A 23,843-nucleotide genomic window follows, 5' to 3' on the forward strand; every position below is an offset into this window, starting at 1 on the left:
TACAAGTTCACATAAACACGTCGGATAACTAGTAAGTTTCCTTCAACTTGTAAAACATGATATATCGTTACAAAAACATGTTAAAGACAGGTGTAGCATTGTACAAGTAACGAGATTGACAATTATTTTGTATGCATTATATATCAAGGCTCCTTTTTAAATAAAGACTTTCTCGTTTCTCGTTTTTTTTTATATAGATTAGACCGGTTTTTTTTCTGTTTGAATAGTTTTACACTAGTAATTTTGGGGCCCTTTATAGCTTAATTGTTGTTCGGTGTGAGCCAAGGCTCCGTGTTGAAGGCCGTACATTGACCTATAATGGTTAACTTTTTTAAATTGTTATTTGGATGGAGAGTTGTCTCATTGCATGGCACTCACACCACATCTTCCTATATCTATTAAGATTTATAAAAAGATATTAAAAGAGAAAATAAAAAATACGGAAATTCAGAAAATAATGAAAATCCAGACGATGTCCAAAAACATAAGCACGTTAAAGATACATTATACCGTCTATATATCGTTTTAGGATTGTGTATGCCAATAAATAATAAAGTTGACCTTCAACTCTTTGAGTACGGAAATGTCAAGGAGATTGTTTCTTTTTACTTTACTGTTGTTTGTGCAAAACTATAGACTCGATGTTGTTGGAAGGTTTCGTATTGTTCGTATAAACTATATGTTTACCCTTGTTCGTGGTCCTGGGCTCCCGTCCATCTGAAATGTAATGCATCGGCTGATTTAGCCATTTTTAAAAGTAGGTTCTAATCGAGGTTTAAGGATAGTTGGGTTTCCAATCATATGTCCCCATTCAAACTTAACAATAAAACTTTATTCCAAAAGCAATACAGCATATAGGATACATACCCATAATTTTACATGCACCGATATAACATTTTAATAAAAAAAAATATATGGGACTATTTTTACAGTTGGAATATGTCTGTCTGGGTAGGAAGTCATGGTGTCCGCTACAGTGCAGAATTTAGGAACATCATCTATGAAATTAACCCTGTGTACTTGCCTTGTGTTTACAAAGAGATGTTTGAAAACAATGCCACAAACACAATGAGGGAAAACGAAGATATAAATGAAGACGCGAAAACATTAATAAAAGACGGTACGAATGTCAAGACGACTGAGAAAGAAACTGTACAAAGGAACAGATGTTCAAGCGCTGTTCTGTATCAAGAGCCGAGTGAAAACAGTAAACAGGTACTATAGAATAATAGTTTAAAGGAATTTATACATATATATAGACTACATCCTATAGTTTGAAGGTAGTAAAAATAGTAAGCATACCACATCTTATTTTTAAAAAACAGGAGGCATGCCATATACTTTGAATGTAGAAAGCCGAATACAGGGACCACAGACTATAGCATAAAGGTACACGTACTACGCTTTTTGTTTTGAATAAAAAGAAGTACTGTACATACTATAGTTTGCCAATACAGTTACTACATTTATACAGACTAACAATATGATTTAAATTCAGACCAATTTCAGCTCGCGTATTCATAAAGGATATTTATATTTTGTAACAGATTGATAGACTATAGTGTAAAGTTTCATGTACTACACACTTTACTTTGAATTCCTCAGGCAAAATTGACATTAAATGGATTTTGGCTATTTTTATGTACCTTTTTGGTCATGTAGTTCTTCAAATGTTTTAATTCTTATACATTATTGGCTTTAAAATATTTGGCTTTGAGCATTCCTCATAATTTTTATAGGTAGATCCATAAAAGCGCTTTGGGCACACGAATTATTGAAGTGTTTTTTTAGATCACCTGGCCCGAAGGGCCAAGCCAGTGAGCTTTTCTCATCACTTGGCGTCCGTCGTCTGTCGTCGTCCGTCGTCTGTCGTCGTCCGTCGTCCATCGTCGTTACCTTTTACAATTATCTTCTCATCTGAAACTACTGGGCCAAATTGAACCAAACTTGGCCACAATCACCATTGGGGTATCTAGTTTTAAATTTGTCCGGTGATCCGGCCAACCAATTAAGATGACCGCCACGGCTAAACAAAGAACATAGTGCTAACATGTAGATTTTGGCTTATATCTTTGAAACCAAAGCATTTAAAGCAATCTGAGATGGTTTAAAGTGGTTCATCAGGTCAATTTCTATCTGCCCTGAAATTTTCAAATGAATCAGAGAACCCGTTGTTTGGTTGCTGCCCCTAAATTGGTAATTTTAAGGAAATTTTGCCGTTTTTGGTTATTTTCTTGAATGTTATTATAGATAGATATTAACTGTAGATAGCAATAATGTACAGCAAAGTAAGACCTACAAATAAGTTAGCATGACCAGAATGGTCAATTGACTCCCTAAGGAGTTATTTCCCTTTATATTCAATTTTTAACAATTTTCAACATAATTTTTGGTAAATTTTAGTACATTTTTACAAAATATTTCCCACTGTCACTACTGGGCCAAGTTCATTTTAGATAGAGATACTTGTAAGCAGAAAGAATGTCCAGTAAAGAAAGATCTACAAACACATAACCATATCTTAAGCACAATTTTGTCATGAATCCATCTGTGTCCTTTGTTCAATGTGCACATAGACCAAGGTGAGCGACACAGGCCTTTTAGAGCCTCTTGTTTTGGGACGATACAGCTCCCAGTAGACTAACAGTCCCGAGGGTGTCATTAGCTTAGTAGTCCGTACTTTTGTACTTACATGATTTATAATTAAATTTCCTTGAAATTTCCGTTTTTAAATTGAGAAAATAACCAAGAAACTTAAGGTTTTATCATTCTCGGGGAAAGTTGACATTATATGGATTTGTCCATTACTGGTCAAGTAGTTCTTCAACTGTTTTTGGTTCTTCCTTGACTTTCAAACATTCGGCTTTTTGCGTTTTAGATGGGAGGAAAATGTCGAAAGCGAAAAGTATGAAGTTTACGATGTCTTAGTTGTTTTACAAGTACTTTACTGTTACTGCAGATTGAAGGTAAAGACACTTCCTAATGTATTGTCAAGGTACAGATTTTTCCATTAGTGTCAAAATAATTGATTGTTAGCAACTATATACACAACCTATGGCCTTCGATAACTAGCACCACCCGGATACCATATATAGGCAGCTGTATTAAAAAGTTCGGACAATATGTGATTTATAAGTATAACATGTTCATCGAAAATAATTATGGCGGACATGAGTCGGCCAACAACAACTATACCGAAAAAAAGACTCCTGAATTAGGAAAGGCACATAAAGAATAAGGAGTTTGACTTATATATATTATAGGACTTCAAGCAGGATAGATATATAGAATAAAGAAATATTGTAAAGGAATCTCCATTAAAATAGTTCGCACTGTTTTTTCTTCTTCCAGGATGAGTTCAGCGGATGGAAAACTTGCTCCAGGGAACACTCTGCCACATCGGTTCATTGCAATACAACACAATTAGAGGATAGTGTGAAACTTCGGAGCCACTCTGCTTCAGCAAAACTAAATACATCGAAGTCTGATTCTCCGTCACAAACTACACAAAAAACGGGAAAGACAAAACAAATGAAAGATCGCTTTAGTTTTACAAGACCTGGCACAAATGGAGGAACTGGTACCATATACCAAGATAGAAAGGGTACTATATACCAAGATAGAAAGTCAACTGATCAACAGAAGACCACACAGTCTAATTACACTACCCCTGGATATACAAGTAGACCAACCAGTCCAATTCAGTATAAATTTGTCCATTTTGAGTTTTCGGAAAACTATATAGAACAGTACAGGTATATCACTTAAAACACATATTAATTTACAGGGCAGGATCCATTTAATTTCAAAAGGGGGGTTTCAACATTTTGTCTCCATTCAAAAGCATTGATCGTCAAAAAGGGGGATTGCAACCCCATAACCACCTATTTGTTTTACTTGAGTTGTCCATTATTATTGCATCACAGTTAGAATGTTATGAATTTGAAATTATTATTCAAAATTATTAAAAGTACATAGGGCAGGACGTTTTATGTGCATGTCTAAGAATAGATGACGTAATTAACCTGATGCAAAAAACAACATATAATGTCATGAACTTTATATGAAATGCATTTGGTGAACCATCCCTTCAATATTACCGATCCAAACACTGTAATTTTTTTTCTGAAAACAAACATCTCGTGTTACATGCTTGAACAAATTTTCTATGGACATTTGATTGCAAACGGTAACTTCTTTATTTAAAATTCTATATAGAAAGATATTTCTATTCACGACAGAGTCTATTCCCGTCTTTATAAATCCTGAATGGTATACATATATGTAGTTGCTACTTATAGCTTGTTTCTGATTATTCTCTTTTTGGAAATTTGTTTATTTCATTATTTATATCTCCACCATAAATAACCGACTTTTTGGGTCCTTGCACTCGTGTAGTGTTGGGTTGGTGATTTGTCCTCGTAAGGGAGTGTTCATGGAGATCAATTTTCCTTACAGCTTTCGAGTGGCACTCCGAATAACGGACCTAGGTATCAGCACGAACAAACATTAGCTAAACATTATAATAGTAAAAATACATATAATCCTGATGATGTTTTGCAGTTGTAAACACACATAAAAGTGCAATGTATCATAATTCATACCGACAATTTGTATTACTAAGACATAATATTAAGAACATATGAAAATAGATTATGTATGACAACAAAAATAAAGAAAAAAACAATTCAATTCTTTCATATATATATTATGTGTGTGTAGTTTTTGTGTGTAATTGGCCACTATAGACTAGAATTTTGTAGACAAGAATATACTATGGGAAAAATTGAGGACCTAACGATGAAGACTACCAGTACATGTGTTTGTAGGCGACTACCCAGTACCATAGTACCCAGTGTTCCTATGATGCCAATGTTCTGTACAACAGAGCCGTATTCTCAAGACAGCATCAAACTGAGAGTGGCTAGCTCATATCACTTGGATACACAGACATCAAAAACCAGACATGATGCACAAAAAAAGAAACAAACAACACCTAAATTCACTCAGGTACAAAAATGTAAAACACAATAAGAAAAATTGCAGAGAATACAGAAGTTATGATTGAGCCTTTTTGGCTTTTCTCTTTACTTTTTGTTGTTACGAGTGTGTTAATGTTGTAACATGAAATTACACACTGCCTTGCCCAATTTCTGTTTCAATTACGTTTACAATTATATATACATTTTTACATGAATAAACGTATAAATTAACCTGATACTATAATCTCAGGGTATTGCCTTCTATGAGACATCATAGCAACAAGAAAGAAAAAAAAAGAAAAAAAATGATATATTGGTGTGTCTATGTAAGACAAATCCGTCTGGCCCATGCGTTGGAAAGAATTTAGTTTCAGTCTATATAAGTTTCAGTTTCATAACCTGAACTGTTGCATGCATCCATATTGAGTTACGCTACAGACACATTGTATTGTTCATCTTCACATAGAGAAATTTTTATCTCAAGTTGAAAAAATGAGGAAGCACATATTTGTAAGCCTCAAGTCCTATTTATCTAGTTATACTGTATAAATCGCTGTGATAAAAAAATCAATTTGACAAAATCTTTTGTTTTAAATCTACATGTAAAGGAAATTAACATATATCTATAATGTTCATATCTTTCTGTTTCACACCTGTTTCACGCCACAAACCATTTTTTTCCAATAATGCGGTTTTTAAGTAATAATTTCAAAATATCAATGAATTATTTCAGTTCTCAGAAAGACAAAAGATACACCAGAAGCAAGTTTGTGAAAACAAATCACCGCATTTTCTGCTCGGTCACAATGGTGTTCTTAAGATGGAGTATTATAACAATCCTTTGGATATAGACAATACGAGCACATCTTCAACGAGTAAATCCTCAGGTTCATGTCGCAGCAGACCATCTATACATAACAACGCACATGGACACACTCATCCAAACTCTGCTAGTTCTCAATATCCGCGCGTTTATCACAAGAAATGATTTGTATTTAATATTATTGTGTATTTTTCATGTTTCTTTTAATTGCATAATTCATGTTTTCACTTTTCAAAATGTAAATAGATTTATAAATAGAGTTAACATCTTCGATTTCGTGTGAAGGACTATCTTTTTACTTTGCTATAAAAACTTTGTATGCGGTATGAGCGTTGCACATTGCTGAAGGCCATACGGTGACCTATAGTTGTTAATGTCTGTGTCATTTTGGTCTTTTGTGGATAGTTGTCTCATTTGCAATCATACCACATCTTCTTTTTTATATTGTCATTTGCCTTTTAAGGGTTAATTTAGCTTCTTTGATTTCTACCATGTCACTTGCGGCAAAGATCAGTCATAGTTCCTTAGGAAAATATCATTATCATCTATATAATATGCTTCAATAGTGATCAAATTTTGGTTTGAGATCAAAAGTACATCTAATGGTTGATTCGTAGAGTGCACATGCTATTATTTCAATAATGCTTTTGTCCATAGACATATTACGACGCTAGATTAAAACTGACGTGGAAAGGTAACACATACCCACCGAAAGCTTCATTTTTATGAAGCCCAGGTGGTCGTGTTTTCTAGCAGGACAGGTACAGTGCAGGCGATTTGGTGTCACGATATCTCAGTAGCATGGGTTCGAATCCCGGCGAGGGAAGAACCATAAATTTGCGAAAGCAAATTTTCAATTATAACATTGTTGGGTTGATGTTTAGACGAGTTATATATATGTCGTGTACAAGTTGCGATTTTGTACAGGTTATAACATGTACAAAAATATTGTACATGTCATAACTTGTATAATGCAAAAATACAAGTTATATCATGTACAAAAGTACCTCATACATGTTATAACCTGTACAAATTATTGCTTTACAAAAATGGTTTTAACTTGTACAAAGTTTAAGATAATTCTTAATGAGGAAAAATATACATTTAAATTCACCAATGCATAAAGAACAACAATAGATAGGCCAGCATGTGTCTTTTTCTGTAGAGGACAATGATCACAAAGTTTCGGAAATATATGTTTCATGACTTATGTTGGCAAAATGTGTTTTCATGTAATTATATGTTTCATGCAGTCCTACATGGCTTAAATAAGTGTGAATCTTTTTCCTAAAAGCTTGCATTCCTCAATGACAATTAATTAGATACTAGTAACTAAATTCTTCCAAGAATTTTAAGAACGATTCCTAAAAAATTTGGGTAATACTCCTCCCTTTCGTTTTTTGGCCTTCAGCATGACTTATGTAAATTTATAACTCAATTTTTGTTTATAAACTATAAGATCATTGCATGAGGCGAATGTCATTTTGGTGTTTTAAATATATATTCTGTACTTTGAAATAATGTATTTGTGGCCTTTGGATGTTGCCTGCTTCATGGGCGGGTTGTTGTCTTTTAGACACATACCCAATTTCAAATCCCAATTTTATTTGTAGACACATCTATCCTGGCTATCCTTTTATGTCTATTAGTGTCAACAAGAATGAAAGTATTTTGTTATTGCCTTCAAAGTGGACTCTCACTATTATAATTCATCAAATAAAGATATATCCATAGATAGTCAGAAGAGGATCTTAAGACATGTCATAAGATATATTTCATGACAGGCCTTAAGAATGCTTCGTAATACCGACCCCTTGACATTAACTGTATCAAAAATGGACAAAACACACTAATATGAAGGAATACTAAAAAAGCTATGAAAATATTATTGAGGTCAATATCATCTGTTGCGATAATAGAAAAATATCCTTTTTTTTCGATTTTGTACAAGTTAAAACCTTTTTTAAGCAATATTTTGTACATGTTATAACATGTATGAGGTACTGTTGTACATGTTATAACTTGTTTTTTTGCATTATACAAGTTATAACATGTTGTACATGTTATAACCTGTACAAAATCGCAACTTGTACATGACATATATAAACGAGTCTAAATTGAAAACTACGTTCAAACCTATGATTGCGTTGGATAAAAACCGCAATTTTTATACGTGTGCATGTGAAACAAATTTCGTTGTAGAAGGGTCTAAAAACAGCACAAACAACATTTTCCAAAAGACCAAAAAAGTGAAAAAGTATATTTAAACAAAACGCATTTGACTAACAGGTCGAACAACTGATGTTCTTTAACCCTGCTGACTGCCATTGACGATTGCCAAATAAAATTGATCACAAGATGTAACAAAATGGATCTGAATATAAATTTAATACGTCACAGAAAAAAAAAATTGTTAACTTGTGGCTACGATGTTGTGCCACAAACATTCGGTGTCAATATTTCTTTCGTACACCAGATCTAGATTTCGACAATATATGTCTCTTCAGTGATGTTAGGGATCGAAACGGTATTTGGAAGGCCATATAATTTACTCTCAATTTAAGATTGACTCTTGAATTTTAAGAGACAATATAGGATGAACGGATCATATAAACCGGAGGGAAAATATGATACATGCCCAAACAAAAAATATAAACGAGTCTAAATTGAAAACTACGTTCAAACCTATGATTGCGTTGGATAAAAACCGCAATTTTTATACGTGTGCATGTCAAACAAATTTCGTTGTAGAAGGGTCTAAAAACAGCACAAACAACATTTTCCAAAAGACCAAAAAAGTGAAAAAGTATATTTGAACAAAACGCATTTGACTAACAGGTCGAACAACTGATGTTCTTTAACCCTGCTGACTGCCATTGACGATTGTCAAATAAAATTGATCACAAGATGTAACAAAATGGATCTGAATATAAATTTAATACGTCACAGAAAAAAAAAATTGTTAACTTGTGGCTACGATGTTGTGCCACAAACATTCGGTGTCAATATTTCTTTCGTACACCAGATCTAGATTTCGACAATATATGTCTCTTCAGTGATGTTAGGGATCGAAACGGTATTTGGAAGGCCATATAATTTACTCTCAATTTAAGATTGACTCTTGAATTTTAAGAGACAATATAGGATGAACGGATCATATAAACCGGAGGGAAAATATGATACATGCCCAAACAAAAAATATAAACGAGTCTAAATTGAAAACTACGTTCAAACCTATGATTGCGTTGGATAAAAACCGCAATTTTTATACGTGTGCATGTCAAACAAATTTCGTTGTAGAAGGGTCTAAAAACAGCACAAACAACATTTTCCAAAAGACCAAAAAAGTGAAAAAGTATATTTAAACAAAACGCATTTGACTAACAGGTCGAACAACTGATGTTCTTTAACCCTGCTGACTGCCATTGACGATTGCCAAATAAAATTGATCACAAGATGTAACAAAATGGATCTGAATATAAATTTAATACGTCACAGAAAAAAAAATTGTTAACTTGTGGCTACGATGTTGTGCCACAAACATTCGGTGTCAATATTTCTTTCGTACACCAGATCTAGATTTCGACAATATATGTCTCTTCAGTGATGTTAGGGATCGAAACGGTATTTGGAAGGCCATATAATTTACTCTCAATTTAAGATTGACTCTTGAATTTTAAGAGACAATATAGGATGAACGGATCATATAAACCGGAGGGAAAATATGATACATGCCCAAACAAAAAATATAAACGAGTCTAAATTGAAAACTACGTTCAAACCTATGATTGCGTTGGATAAAAACCGCAATTTTTATACGTGTGCATGTCAAACAAATTTCGTTGTAGAAGGGTCTAAAAACAGCACAAACAACATTTTCCAAAAGACCAAAAAAGTGAAAAAGTATATTTAAACAAAACGCATTTGACTAACAGGTCGAACAACTGATGTTCTTAAACCCTGCTGACTGCCATTGACGATTGTCAAATAAAATTGATCACAAGATGTAACAAAATGGATCTGAATATAAATTTAATACGTCACAGAAAAAAAAAATTGTTAACTTGTGGCTACGATGTTGTGCCACAAACATTCGGTGTCAATATTTCTTTCGTACACCAGATCTAGATTTCGACAATATATGTCTCTTCAGTGATGTTAGGGATCGAAACGGTATTTGGAAGGCTATATAATTTACTCTCAATTTAAGATTGACTCTTGAATTTTAAGAGACAATATAGGATGAACGGATCATATAAACCGGAGGGAAAATATGATACATGCCCAAACAAAAAATATAAACGAGTCTAAATTGAAAACTACGTTCAAACCTATGATTGCGTTGGATAAAAACCGCAATTTTTATACGTGTGCATGTCAAACAAATTTCGTTGTAGAAGGGTCTAAAAACAGCACAAACAACATTTTCCAAAAGACCAAAAAAGTGAAAAAGTATATTTAAACAAAACGCATTTGACTAACAGGTCGAACAACTGATGTTCTTTAACCCTGCTGACTGCCATTGACGATTGCCAAATAAAATTGATCACAAGATGTAACAAAATGGATCTGAATATAAATTTAATACGTCACAGAAAAAAAAATTGTTAACTTGTGGCTACGATGTTGTGCCACAAACATTCGGTGTCAATATTTCTTTCGTACACCAGATCTAGATTTCGACAATATATGTCTCTTCAGTGATGTTAGGGATCGAAACGGTATTTGGAAGGCTATATAATTTACTCTCAATTTAAGATTGACTCTTGAATTTTAAGAGACAATATATATATATATATATACATAAGTACGTCTGAGTCAGTGACAACTCTACAATAGATGTATCCATCGGATCGCCATCAATGATGGTGATACATGGCTGTGTACATAATGTATATACAACTCGTCTAAACATCAATCCAACAATGTTAGATCTGTAAATTTGCTTTCGCAAATTTTTGGTTCTTCCCTCGCCGGGATTCGAACCCATGCTACTGTGATATCGTGACACCAAATCGCCTGCACTGCATATATATAAATATACACGTCTCAGTTTTGTCTGAAGGTTTCATATGGTACACATGCTAAAGAATGCAAAATTGTAACATAATAGTTTATGGATTTTTTTAAATGAGAAAACAAAATTTTGTAGAATATTTCAAGAACTCCATCATTTCGTTTTACGCGTCACATTAGTTTAGTTATTTCTTTTCTGCGCTCTTTATTTGAAAAAAAACCGGGTATGTACTTCAATTTCTTTTTTAATGATTCTTTTAATATTTTATCTATTTCTGATATCAATGATTTACGTAAGACTATACAAACATTATTGTTGAAATAAAATCTATAAATTACCAGTCAATGCTTTTAATTGGATCACACAAAGAGATCTGAGTGGAAGAGATTGAAACGCTTCACTAAAACCTAGACATTTACGAATAAATGTAGTTTCCCGTTTCCATAAATATACTCTAAATATAGAAATGATATAGTGGAGTCCTGTATTTTGATTGGTTAGTAAAATTAGAAGCGAGACTTTACCACCGCTAAAACATTTCATCGTGATTTCATCATAATATTCTTTGGTAGTAACCGATATAAAAAGCCAACAACGCATGAAATATTCATTACACCACAATATGAAATAGATGAATCAGTAGAAATGAGAGAAAACGTGGAAGTCCTATACTAATTATGTGACCAAGAAAATCCAGACAAACGACCTCTCCGTCGTTTAGACATGCTGAATTGTTCGATGTTGAAGTGGGCACAGGGAATATTCGCTGAACAGAACCGAGAAAAAAATTAACCATGGCGAGGACTTGCGCAAAAGATTTACACAACCTTTTGAGGCATCTAGGCAAACTATCAGGAGGACAGGCCAATATATGTGACTGGGACCCAGATGATTGTTCCACATTTGAGCTGGAAATAGCCCCTTCTGGGGGTCTATATGCAAGTGGCAAGTTTAAATTCACGGTAGGTACATACATTCGTATTTTTTTAATCTGAAATTATCCTTAGCTGTCGATCTAATTTAGATTCTTTTTTGTAAAACAGTAGTTATAAAAACCAACTGTCAGGTTACTTCAATAGGGAAAAAATGGGCCGGAAAAAATGACTCAGATGTCCTAGCATATAAATATATATCCGTACTCCTTCTATAATTTCGATAATTGTATATATGCAGTGGCGGATCCAGGGGAATGCACAATATTGGAAAATAGCTGGGGGGGGGGGGGGAGTTCCGGGGTACTAGTATCCAATTAAATATCGGTACTTATACCCCCTGAGCAATATATGCTTGTTCTATATTATTTTTATTGTGCCTAGTGTAAATTTCCTCGGGATTTTTTTTGCTTTATCTTCCATAAATTTCCATATTAAGATGTTTTAGCCTACTGTTTTTATACGACCGCAAAATTTGAAAAAAATTTCGTCGTATATTGCTATCACGTTGGCGTCGTCGTCGTCCGAATATTTTTAGTTTTCGCACTCTAACTTCAGTAAAAGTGAATAGAAATCTATGAAATTTTAACACAAGGTTTATGACCACAAAAGGAAGGTTGGTATTGAATTTGGGAGTTTTGGTCCCAACATTTTAGGAATAAGGGGCCAAAAAGGGCCCAGATAATCATTTTCTTGGTTTTCGCACTATAACTTTAGTTTTAGTAAATAGAAATCAATGAAACTTAAACACAATGTTTATGACCACAAAAGGAAGGTTGGTATTTATTTTGGGAGTTTAGGTCCCAACAGTTTAGGAATTAGGGGCCAAAAAGGGACCCAAATAAGCATTTTTCTTGGTTTTCGCACCATAACGTTAGTATAAGTAAAAAGAAATCTATGAAATTTAAACCCAAGGTTTATGACCATAAAAGGAAGGTTGGTATTGATTTTGGGAGTTTTGGTCCCTACAGTTTAGGAAAAAGGGGCCCAAAGGGTCCAAAATTAAACTTTGTTTGATTTCATCAAAAATTGAATAATTGTTATCACCTGATTATTGGTCCAGTTTTCAAGTGGGTCCAAATCGGGGTCCAAAATAAACTTTGTTTGATTTCATCAAAAATTGTATAAATGGGGTTCTTTGATATGCCAAATCTAACTGTGTATGTAGATTCTTCATTTTTGGTCCTGTTTTCAAATTGGTCTACATTAAAGTCCGAAGGGTCCAAAATTAAACTTAGTTTGATTTTAACAAAAATTGAATCCTTGGGGTTCTTTGATATGCCGAGTCCAAACATGTACTTATATTTTTGATTATGGGCCCAGTTTTCAAGTTGATCCAAATCAGGATCTAAAATTATTATATTAAGTATTGTGCAATAACAAGTCTTTTCAATTTTACAGTATTGTGCAATGGCAAGAAATATCTAATTGCACAATATTGTGACAAAGCAATTTTTTTTTTAATTAGAGTTATCTTTCTTTGTCCAGAATAGTAAGCAAGAAATATCTAATTGCACAATATTGTGCAATAGCAAGAATTTTTTTTTAATTGGAGTTATCTTTCTTTGTCCAGAATCAACTTAAATCTTTGTTATATACAATATACAATGTATATTCACTTTTTACTACCAACTGATAAATATAAATAATATTTACCATTCAGTGATAACAAGCATTTTTTTTACATCTTAATATTTTATGATGTATTTAAATGGGTAGTTATTGTTGCAAACTCCATTAGAAATTTTAATTGAGATTAGTTTTGGAATAAGGGAAAGGGGGATGTTCTTCAAACTTTTTTTGAGAGGATTAATATTCAACAGCATAGTGAATTGCTCTAAGAGAAAACAAAAATTTTAAGTTCATTAGAACACATTCGTTCTGTGTCAGAAACCTATGCTGTGTCAACTATTTAATCACAATCCAAATTTAGAGCTGAATCCAGCTTGAATGTTGTGTCCATACTTGCCCCAACCGTTCAGGGTTCCTCTGCGGTCGTATAAAGCTACGCCCTGCGGAGCAACTGGTTTAGTCTTGATTTCATTTCATTCACCTAAGGATTTCGCATGGTCAAACGAATTTTGATATAAATTTCAAGTCAGTTTTGCTATCATGTGTCGTCAAAGGGACCATGCATCCAAAATACTATCGTCCTATTAGCATACTGTTCTTTCTCAATTTTCATGAGATTATCAGTCATTTGGTGCCGTGTTTGTGTGGAACTGATAGGAATAAAAAAGGACAGATCGATGTTGGTAAACCAGGAGAAACGGTGTATAATTTTGATTGCCACGAAATAATAAATAATGGCCCTGCTGCTAAATAGGAACACAGAAAACACGACACTGAAATAGTATCAAATATGCAATACCCCTGGCAACGTAGAGGATAGAGAGCTAAAAATAATCATTAAGGTTACAACTAAGTATTTACGAAGCCTTCTTCTGTCACAAGGTGTACAAATAAAATTCAGTGGTTGACTAATGCCAATATTGTTTGCTTCATATGAGCAGAGACATATAATACATTATTATATGTCTCTGATATGAGATATCCGAGTTTTAACAATAATTTCAATATGTTAGACACAACATAACCATGCACTTAATAAGCTTCCTTTTTTTCTATTTTCAGTTTAAGATTTGCACAGAAAATTATCCAGATGTAGTACCTGAAATCATCTGTACAACTCCAATATACCATCCAAATATTGATACCATTGAAAATAGCTTTGAAGATACCAACATTTGTGTAAGTTTACTAGACGATTGGACCGAGGATAATGATCTTGACGACTGCGTCCAAGCCTTGCTGTTTTTGTTCTATAATCCCAACACCGAAGACCCACTTTGCCCTATTATATGTCCAGCTATAACTGAGGATGAGTTTGAGGACAATGTCAGAAGATCTTTGGAAGGTGGAGATGTTGAGGGACAACAATTTGAAACAAATTATGGTTACATCGATAACAAAATAGTGAAGTCTACCGATAATAATGAAGAAGAGGTCCAGATTGATGATGAAAAAGTTGCCGAAACAGCAGAGAAATCCGAAGAATTGGTTGTAAAACGTGAAATAGAAGTTAGTGTTGAAAACAACAATGAAGTCAAACAGGCAATTGATTTGGAAACAGCTGATAAAACAACAAACGAAAATGCTTACGATGACAGGGAGATATTAACAGCATTAAACTCGGACAGACAAGAAAAGGAAACAAAAATTTCAGATCAAAATGACTACAAAATAAAAGCTACAACAGAATTACATCCACGTGACCAAGTAACTACGTTTTACACAAGATACTCAAAACATTCAAATAATATTACACAACTATACCAAACATTTGACAATCTAGTCCCTTATCATATTCTTATTTCAGTTATGTGCACATATTTTATAAGAAGGGTATATAAATGGAGATGATATCAAGGTGCTATTATATTACATGGTGCATAAAATAGAGATTGTGTGCAATAGTCAATTTTAACTTATCTACATGTGTCTTTCATTTTCCATATATATTTGTTTTATTATGACAGAATTGATTTATACGAATAAAAGTGTTTGCCATTAAATGAACAAGTCTTGTTGATATTTTTATATGGAATATTCTCCATCAAAACTGAAGTAGCAACCGAACCTCAAGAATGCAACTATGTTAACCATATACTAGTAATATAAAATGCATTTTCCGTCATATGTCTTTTATCATTGACCTCATTTGCATGGTCCAGCGACTGCTTAAAAAGATATTGTTATCTTTGTTATGTGAAAAAGGAACTTATTATAATTCATCGGATAACTATGTTTTGGTATATGGCGGAACCCTTGCAAGATATACCTATCCGCCAGACAGCACCTGTCCTTGACCTCATTTCCTAGTTCGGTGAACAAAGCTAAAGTTTTCATGGTCAGAACAATATAAGCAAAATTACATCTGTATATTTGGTGAATGAAAGATTGTAAGGTGAACATGTCCGACTGGGATGATTTTTCAGACCATGACCTCATTCCATGGGTCATTGGTCGATGTTAAGTTTTTAGTGTAGTTTATATATATAAATGTATATATAAAAAGGATGTGGTATAATTGCCAATGAGACAACTCTCCACAAGAGAACAAAATGATACAGTTTAGTCTGTTTCTCAGATAACCCGAATAATCTAGTCCCTTCCCGTAAGCAATCTCTACTTGCAAGGTTAATGCAAAAATCGTAGATCAGCGGAATATAAAGACTGGATTATTTGGGTAAGCAATGTCGCCGCTCTGTATGTTATGATTGTAAAGTGTACATGAGTGTCTGGCGGGTTTCATTTGACTGACATCATTTGTCAATATTTAGTCATCTTGTTTTACAGATATAGTTAGCTTTTTGCTAATACAATCTCAGAAACCCACCTAAAGTAAAAAAAGCTAACTATATCTGGTGTATGATATAACTGTAAGGTGTACATGTCTGTCTGGCATGGTTCATCTGACCTTGGCCTCATTTACAAAGTAAAAGTAAACAGTTCACTTGTACGTTGTCATTTTTAGCTCACCTGGTCCAAAGGGCCAAGTGAGCCTTTCTCATCACTTGGCGTCCGTCGTCCGTCGTCTGTAAACTTTTACAAAAGTCAACATAACCGAAATGGTCAGTTGACCCCTTAAGAAGTTATTGTCCTTTATAGTAAATTTTTAACCATTTTTATACGACCGCAAAAATTTTAATTTTTCTTCGTATATTGCTATCACGTTGGCGTCGTCGTCGTCGTCGTCGTCGTCCGAATACTTTTAGTTTTCGCACTCTAACTTTAGTTAAAGTAAATAGAAATCAATGAAATTTAAACACTATGTTTATGACCACAAAAGGAATGTTGGGATTGATTTTTGGAGTTTAGGTCCCAACAGTTTAGGAATAAGGGGCCCAAAGGGTCCAAAATTAAACTTTGTTTGATTTCATCAAAAATTGAATAATTGGGGTTCTTTGATATGCCGAATCTAACTGTGTATGTAGATTCTTAATTTTTAGTCCCGTTTTCAAATTGGTCTACATTAAGGTCCAAAGGGTTAGTTTGATTTTGACAAAAATTGAATCGGTTGAGTTCTTTGATATGCTGAATCTAAAAATGTACTTAGATTTTTGATAATTGGCCCAGTTTTCAAGTTGGTCCAAATCGGGGTCCAAAATTCAGCTTTGTTAGATTTCATCAAAAATTGAATAAATGGGGTTCTTTGATATGCCAAATCTAACTGTGTATGTAGATTCTTCATTTTTGGTCATGTTTTCAAATTGGTCTACATCAAAGTCCAAAGGGTCCAAAATAAAACTTAGTTTGATTTTAACAAAAATTGAATTCTTGGGGTTCTTTGATATGCTGAATCCAAATATGTACTTAGATTTTTGATTATAGGCACAGTTTTTCAAGTTGGTCCAAAATCAGGATCTTAAATTATTATATTAAGTATTGTGCAATAGCAAGTAATTTCAATTGCACAGTAATCAGCAATAACAAGAAATCTTCAATTGCACAGTATTGATTATTGTTGCAAACTCCATTAGAATTGTGAATTGAGATCGGTTTTGGAATAAAGGATAAGGGGATGTGAGAAAAAAAATTGTGGAGGGGGGGGGTCAATTTTTCTCATTTGAAATTTCATAAATAAAAAGAAAATTTTTCAAACATTTTTTTGAGAGGATTAATATTTAACAGCATAGTGAATTGCTCAAAGGCAAAACAAAAATTTTAAGTTCATTAGACCACATTCGTTATGTGTCAGAAACCTATGCTGTGTCAACTATTTAAATTTAGAGCTGAATCCAGCTTGAATGTTGTGTCCATACTTGCCCCAACCGTTCAGGGTTCAACCTCTGCGGTCGTCTACAGCTGCGCCCTGCGGAGCATCTGGTTGCACAATAACTTTAGTTTTTAAAGTTAATAGAAATCTATGAAATTTAAACACAAGGTTAATGACCACAAAAGGAAGGTTGGTATTAATTTGGGGAGTTGAGATCCCAAAAGTTAAGGAATTTAGGACCAAAGAGGGCCCAAATAAGCAGTTTTCTTGGTTTTCACATTATAACTTTAGTATAAGTGAATTGAAATCTATGAAATTTAAACAAAAGGTTTATGACCATAAAAGGAAGGTTGGTATTGATTTTTGGAGTTTTGGTCCCAAAGGTTTAGGAATTTGGGGCCCAAAGGGTCCAAAATTAAACTTTGTTTGATTTCATCAAAAATTGAATAATTGGGGTTCTTTGATATGCCGAATCTAACTGTGTATGTAGATTTTTTATTTTTGGTCCCGTTTTCAAATTGGTTTACATTAAGGTCCAAAAGGGTCCAAACTTAAACTTTTTGTTTGATTTTGACAAAAATTGAATCCTTGGGGTTCTTTGATATGCTGAATCTAAAAATGTACTTAGCTTTTTAATTATTGGCCCAGTTTTCAAGTTGGTCCAAATCGGGGTCCAATATTAAACTTGGTTAGATTTCATCAAAAATTGAATAAATGGGGTTCTTTGGTAAAATTAATTTTTAGAATTCTATAATATCCTGAATGTAATCATGTATCTACATTTTGGATATTGAACCATAATAGTTTAATATCCAATTTAAAAATTTTAAATTCTAATTTTCATTTCTTAAACCAAATTCATAATGTGACATAAACCTATATTGTGTCAACTATTTAATCACAATCCACATTTATAGCTGTATCAAACTTAAAAGTTGTGTATACTTGTCCCATCTGTTCAGGGTTCTACATCTGCGGTCGTATAATGCTGCGCCCTGCGAAGCAACTGGTTCGTAAATCTTATTTATCATTTACAAAAAACTTCTCCTTTGAAACTACTGGGCCAAATTGAACCAAACTTGGCCACAATCATCATTGTGGTATCTAGTTTAAAAATTGTGTCCGGTGATCCGGCCAACCAACCAAGATGGCTGACATGGCTAAAAATAGAACATAGGGGTAAAATGCAGTTTTTGGCTTATAACTCAAATACCAAAGCATTTAGAGCAAATCTGACATGGGTTAAATTAATTATCAGGTCAAGATCTATCTGTCCTTAAACTTTCAAATGAATCGGACAACCCGTTGTTATGTTGCTGCCCCTGAATTGGTAATTTTAAGGAAATTTTGCTGTTTTTGGTTATTATCATGAATATTGTCATAGATAGAGATAAACTATAAACAGCAAAAATGTTCAGCAAAGCAAGATTTAAAAATAAGTCAACATGACCGAAATGGTCAGTTGATCCCTTTAGGAGTTATTGTCCTTTATAGTAAATTTTTAACCATTTTTCGTAAATCTTATTTATCTTTTACAAAAATCTTCTCCTCTGAAACTACTGGGCCAAATTGAAACAAACTTGGCCACAATCATCATAAAATTTGTAAATTTTTACTAACATTTTCCACTGAAACTACTGGGCCAAGTTCATTATAGATAGAGATAATTGTACGCAGCAAGAATGTTCAGTAAAGTAAGATGTACAAACACATCTCACAATCACCAAAACACAATTTTGCCATGAATTTATCTGCGTCCTTTGTTTGATATTCACGTAGACCAAGGTGAGCGACACAGGCTTTTTAGAGCCTCTAGTTTAATAAATGTCAAAACCTATACTTGAAGTCCAAGTAGGTTTCATACTTTAAACTGTCAAAGTAAACACTGAATTTCATGTAATGAACGCAGTTCAATGTTATTTTTTATTATTATTTTGAAGATTTGTATCAAATACATAGTCGAAATGGTCACTAACTCAGTTTATACTCGTTTGCATAATTTCTTTTTCGGTGGTTCAGGCTTACATTCATATTGGGTTAGATCGTCAGTAAGTTTAGAATTCTCTACCCAACCATAATTTGGGTGGAAAAAACAACCCTCGACTGTTCCTCCTTTCAGAGATTTCTGAACATTTTCTAAAAACTGGTTCTCTGTAATATCGCCATCTGCTAGTCTCAGTGAGTCTGTTGTATTTGGTTGATAGAATAGGTACAACAAGGCTTGGATACAATCATCAAGTCCATTTACTGGTTTCCAGTCATCTAAGATGCTGACACAAACATTTGATATGAGATCATTGTCATCTGGTTCCAGTGTGTCGATATTTGGATGGTAAATCGGTGTAATACACTTAATATCTGGTTGGAGAATAGGGTAGAATAATTCAACCACGTCAAACTGAAAGAAAAGTTAAACAACTGAATTATTTATTTATCAATGAACTTATTATGTTTTAAGGGATGTGACAGCACACGTATCTCTATTCGTTTTCAATACGGAATTGATTGAAATTGGTATAATAATAAGGCTTAATATGGATTATTACAATCTCTTTCTCTTTTAGTGATAAGTAGTAAAGAAATTTTTCGCTGCTTTGAAGACCCAGTGGTGGTCTTTGGTTGTTATCTGCTCTTTGGTCGGTTTGTTGTCTCTGTGACACATTCCCCATTTCCATTCTCAATATTATCTTATATCAAAAAAGAAAGATGAACACTCAAGGTTTCAATTTCATGTTTCAAAGGTGTATAAAATATGCCCAACGAATTTCATGTATGAAGGCTAAGTTGTTTTTAATTTATATTACTTATAGTCATCACCAGGAACCTTTAATCCAGAATGTTTGAAACCATATAATGTATAAGAATCGACACAGTCATAGAACTATATCACTAAAAAGGCCATAAAATAGTAATGGGCAAATCCATCTAAGGTTTATTTTGCCTAAGAAAAATCGAGTTGAAACCTTAGTTTCTTAATATCTGAATTTACAAAAGCTCAATTGAACTGATTTGTATAAATCTAAAACGGTTTAATTGCCGCTTAATACTGTGGGTGAAACTAATTTTAAATGTATTAAAATTAAAAACAACAAACATAATGACTTGAAAATTTGTTTATATTTATTCATATTTCATGTTGTAGTAATCAGTTATTTTGAATTTATAGTTTTGTTTTTGTTAGTTTTTTTTTTTTTTGTCAGATAAATATAAAATGTATTTCCTTCTAAAATAATTTGGTCTTTATATCTTTTTTTGTTTGTTTGATAAATCTATCATGTATACACACATATCCGTCTAGTTCTAAGTAAAAGTGAATCTAAACAATGCCCAATGCGTTATTTGGTTTATCGAGACTCCTGTCAGTTGACACTATTTTTGCAGGTCATGTTAAGAGAATCAAGAATGAAGAAAATATTTTGTTTGGTTGATGCAGAGACATATTTTACATACATGTCTCTTGTTGAATAATACATGTATATTATGTAATGTTGGACCCCCCCCCCCCCCCCCCACCCTGTAAAAATGACCGGATCTGCGCCCGATTGCAAAACTTCGGGAGACTAAAACGAGGAAATTACCGCCAAATATAATTTTAGTTCTATATTTCACAGTCTCTTCACAATTTCATCAATTTTTTTTCATTTAATTGTTTTCTTAAATATGCAGGGTCTGGTATTTGACGCTAGGTCTAATAACGGCATGCAATTTCCCAAAGGGTTTATCATAACAATATTAATATTACCTTAAATTTGAATTTTCCGCCTTTATATGGTCCCTCCGATGGGCTCACTTCTATGACAAATTTCGATACATTACAAGAATCCCATTCACAAATTCTCGCCTGTCCATCAGAAAGTTTGTCTATATTGTTCATTAAATGATAGAAGTCTTTAGTTAAACATCTATTCATTATCAATACAATATTCAATCAATGTTGGCATGCTCTACAATGTGTTAATGGTAGATATGATCAATAAATGTGTAAAACCCATGTGATTATGATATACAGATTTGTTGTGATTCTATATTTAGACTTGACAAAAAAACCCGGGTATTTTTTAATTTAAATTTCACTAAAAGTAATACTATGTATAATATATGGGAGTCAAAGAATCTAATTTGTTTGTTATACAAATCCTTGTGGGAGCTAAACTAAGAAATGCACTAACTTGAGACAAGGAAAATTTTCTCTTAATATGAAGGGTTTTCTTGACAAGAAATTGTAAAGAATCACGTAAGGAAGACAGGACTGACTTGCATAAAATGTGAGACTGCGGTGAGAAACTAAAAATAACCGAAATTTAGAGTTATTAAGATTGAGAAAAATCAAAGAAAAAGACTTGATCAACTTCGATTCTGTATCCTGCTTAACGTCCAGTGGCAAATATATCATGCAAATTTAGACAGGACGAGAACAAATTTACAAACTTGAATTAACTTAAAAGTTAAACTGCCACTGAGAAATGTAGGTTTGATGGAAAGGGACATCTATTTTGACTTGTAACTGGCCACCTAGGAACCCCTGAGATATTTGTTCTTTAACGTGCAGATAGCTTCAACCTTGGCATTCAATCTGATCAAAATGCAGATCTATAGAGACTCGCGTGTTCGTCTTATAATAACTTAATTCAGAGATCATCATCTATATCTTATTAGATTGGATGGCAGTCATCTTAAACAAATTATTGGATTTAAACGGTCGCTTTTCCGATCAGGAATCAAGCAGGCAAGTTAATTATGCAGGATTGCAACAATAAATTAAAACCAGTATGCAACATGCTTCTATGTCCTTTATCGTCCATGATCATTTAAAATTTCCGCTTGATAAAACGAATAAAACATTCTTTAAGGGCAATAACTTATATGGAGTAGATTGAGAATTTCAAGAGAAAATGACATTTTATAGACCTTTTTGTAGATCATTTTGTCTGTTACGGTTTCTGTCAATTCAATATTTAAGATAAATTCAAACACCTTCGTTCGTCCGACGGTATGTTCCGTTTCAGGTGAAGTTGAAATCTAATCAACTTGACACTTATTACAAATTTTGCCTATGATGTGATCTATCTAATTTCAGTGCAGAATTAGAGTTTTGAGCCCAATTTAAGTCCACTGGGCATACAAAATGATAGGGCGAGTGAGGCATTCAGGGACTTTTAAGTCAACAAGTATGTAACAGACATTGGGAAAAAAAATAAAAAAAATAAATGAATTATTTTATCAGGCCTGTAGCACTTGGAGTTGATAGATGTGAGAGTTATCTTTAATTAAAATAACTTATTTCTTATTTTTTGGTTGAATTTGTGAAGATATGGTGAAATAAACCAGATGTTCCGCAGGGCGACCACAGAGGTCAAATCCTGAACAGTTTGGGCAAGTGTGGACACAACATTCAAGCTTGATACAGCTCTGATTTTGGATTGTGATGAAATAGTTAACACAGCATAGGTTTCCGACACAGAATGAATGGGTCTTATGAACTTAACAAAAAAAAATTGCTTTTGAGCAATACACTATGCTGATGAATATTAATCCCCTTGAGAAAAAAAATATTTGGCAATATTTATTTTAATTTCTGAAATCTGAAATGACAAAAATTGTATCCCCCCAATTTTTTTTCACCTCCCCCTTTCCCTTATTCCAAAAATAATCTCAATTCAAATAAATTTCTAAAGGAGTTTGCACCCGCAACTACTCATTTAAATACATAAAAAAATATTAAAATATAAAACAAGTGAAACTGCGAGCTACTGCTCACTGATGATACCCACGCCGCAAGTGGATAATATTAATAGTGTAAAAATATGCAAGTGTTCGGTAAACAGGAAGTTGTCGAGTGATGAATCTGAAAACGCATCACACGGTATAGCTGACTTATATAAATCCTGAAACCAAATTTCAGAAATCCTTGTTTTGTAGTACCTGAGAAAAATGTGACGAAAATTTTCAACTTGGCTATCATGTGTAAAATCATACAAGTGTTCGGTAAACAGGAAGTTGTCAAGTGATCAATCTGATCTGAAAACGCATCACACGGTATAGCTGACTTAGATAAACCCTGAAACCAAAATTTCAGAAATCCTTGAATTGCAGTTCCTGAAAAAAATGCGACGAAATAATTTTCAACTTGGCTATCATGTGTAAAATCATACAAGTGTTCGGTAAACAGGAAGTTGTCAAGTGATCAATCTGAAAACGCATCACACGGTATAGCTGACTTAGATAAAACCTGAAACCAAATTTCAGAAATCCTTGTATTGTAGTTCCTGAGAAAAATGCGACGAAAAAAATTCATGGGACGGAGACGGAC

At 33.4% G+C, this 23,843-nt stretch overlaps 3 protein-coding genes across 3 annotated transcripts; 2 read left to right on the forward strand and 1 right to left on the reverse strand.

The window, feature by feature from the left end:
- The first annotated feature begins 908 nt into the window (after positions 1-908).
- LOC134683660 (uncharacterized) lies at positions 909-6,078 on the forward strand. The gene is made up of 4 exons (XM_063542972.1): positions 909-1,215; positions 3,352-3,755; positions 4,764-5,010; positions 5,716-6,078. The coding sequence occupies exons 1-4, from the start codon at positions 940-942 to the stop codon at positions 5,968-5,970; spliced, it is 1,182 nt and encodes a 393-aa protein (XP_063399042.1). The 5' UTR covers positions 909-939; the 3' UTR covers positions 5,971-6,078.
- Positions 6,079-11,354: 5,276 nt separating this feature from the next.
- LOC134685243 (uncharacterized) lies at positions 11,355-15,330 on the forward strand. The gene is made up of 2 exons (XM_063544768.1): positions 11,355-11,784; positions 14,389-15,330. Exons 1-2 carry the CDS (start codon positions 11,617-11,619, stop codon positions 15,175-15,177), a joined length of 957 nt encoding a protein of 318 aa, XP_063400838.1. The 5' UTR covers positions 11,355-11,616; the 3' UTR covers positions 15,178-15,330.
- Positions 15,331-19,429: 4,099 nt separating this feature from the next.
- Positions 19,430-21,503, reverse strand: LOC134683661 (NEDD8-conjugating enzyme Ubc12-like). Its single transcript, XM_063542973.1, has 2 exons — positions 21,276-21,503; positions 19,430-19,931 (listed from the first exon to the last, which is right to left on the reverse strand). The coding sequence occupies exons 1-2, from the start codon at positions 21,441-21,443 to the stop codon at positions 19,515-19,517; spliced, it is 585 nt and encodes a 194-aa protein (XP_063399043.1). The 5' UTR covers positions 21,444-21,503; the 3' UTR covers positions 19,430-19,514.
- Positions 21,504-23,843: the final 2,340 nt, after the last annotated feature.

The sequence above is a fragment of the Mytilus trossulus genome, chromosome 9 (genome assembly GCF_036588685.1).
Source record: "Mytilus trossulus isolate FHL-02 chromosome 9, PNRI_Mtr1.1.1.hap1, whole genome shotgun sequence".
Classification (NCBI taxonomy): domain Eukaryota; kingdom Metazoa; phylum Mollusca; class Bivalvia; order Mytilida; family Mytilidae; genus Mytilus; species Mytilus trossulus.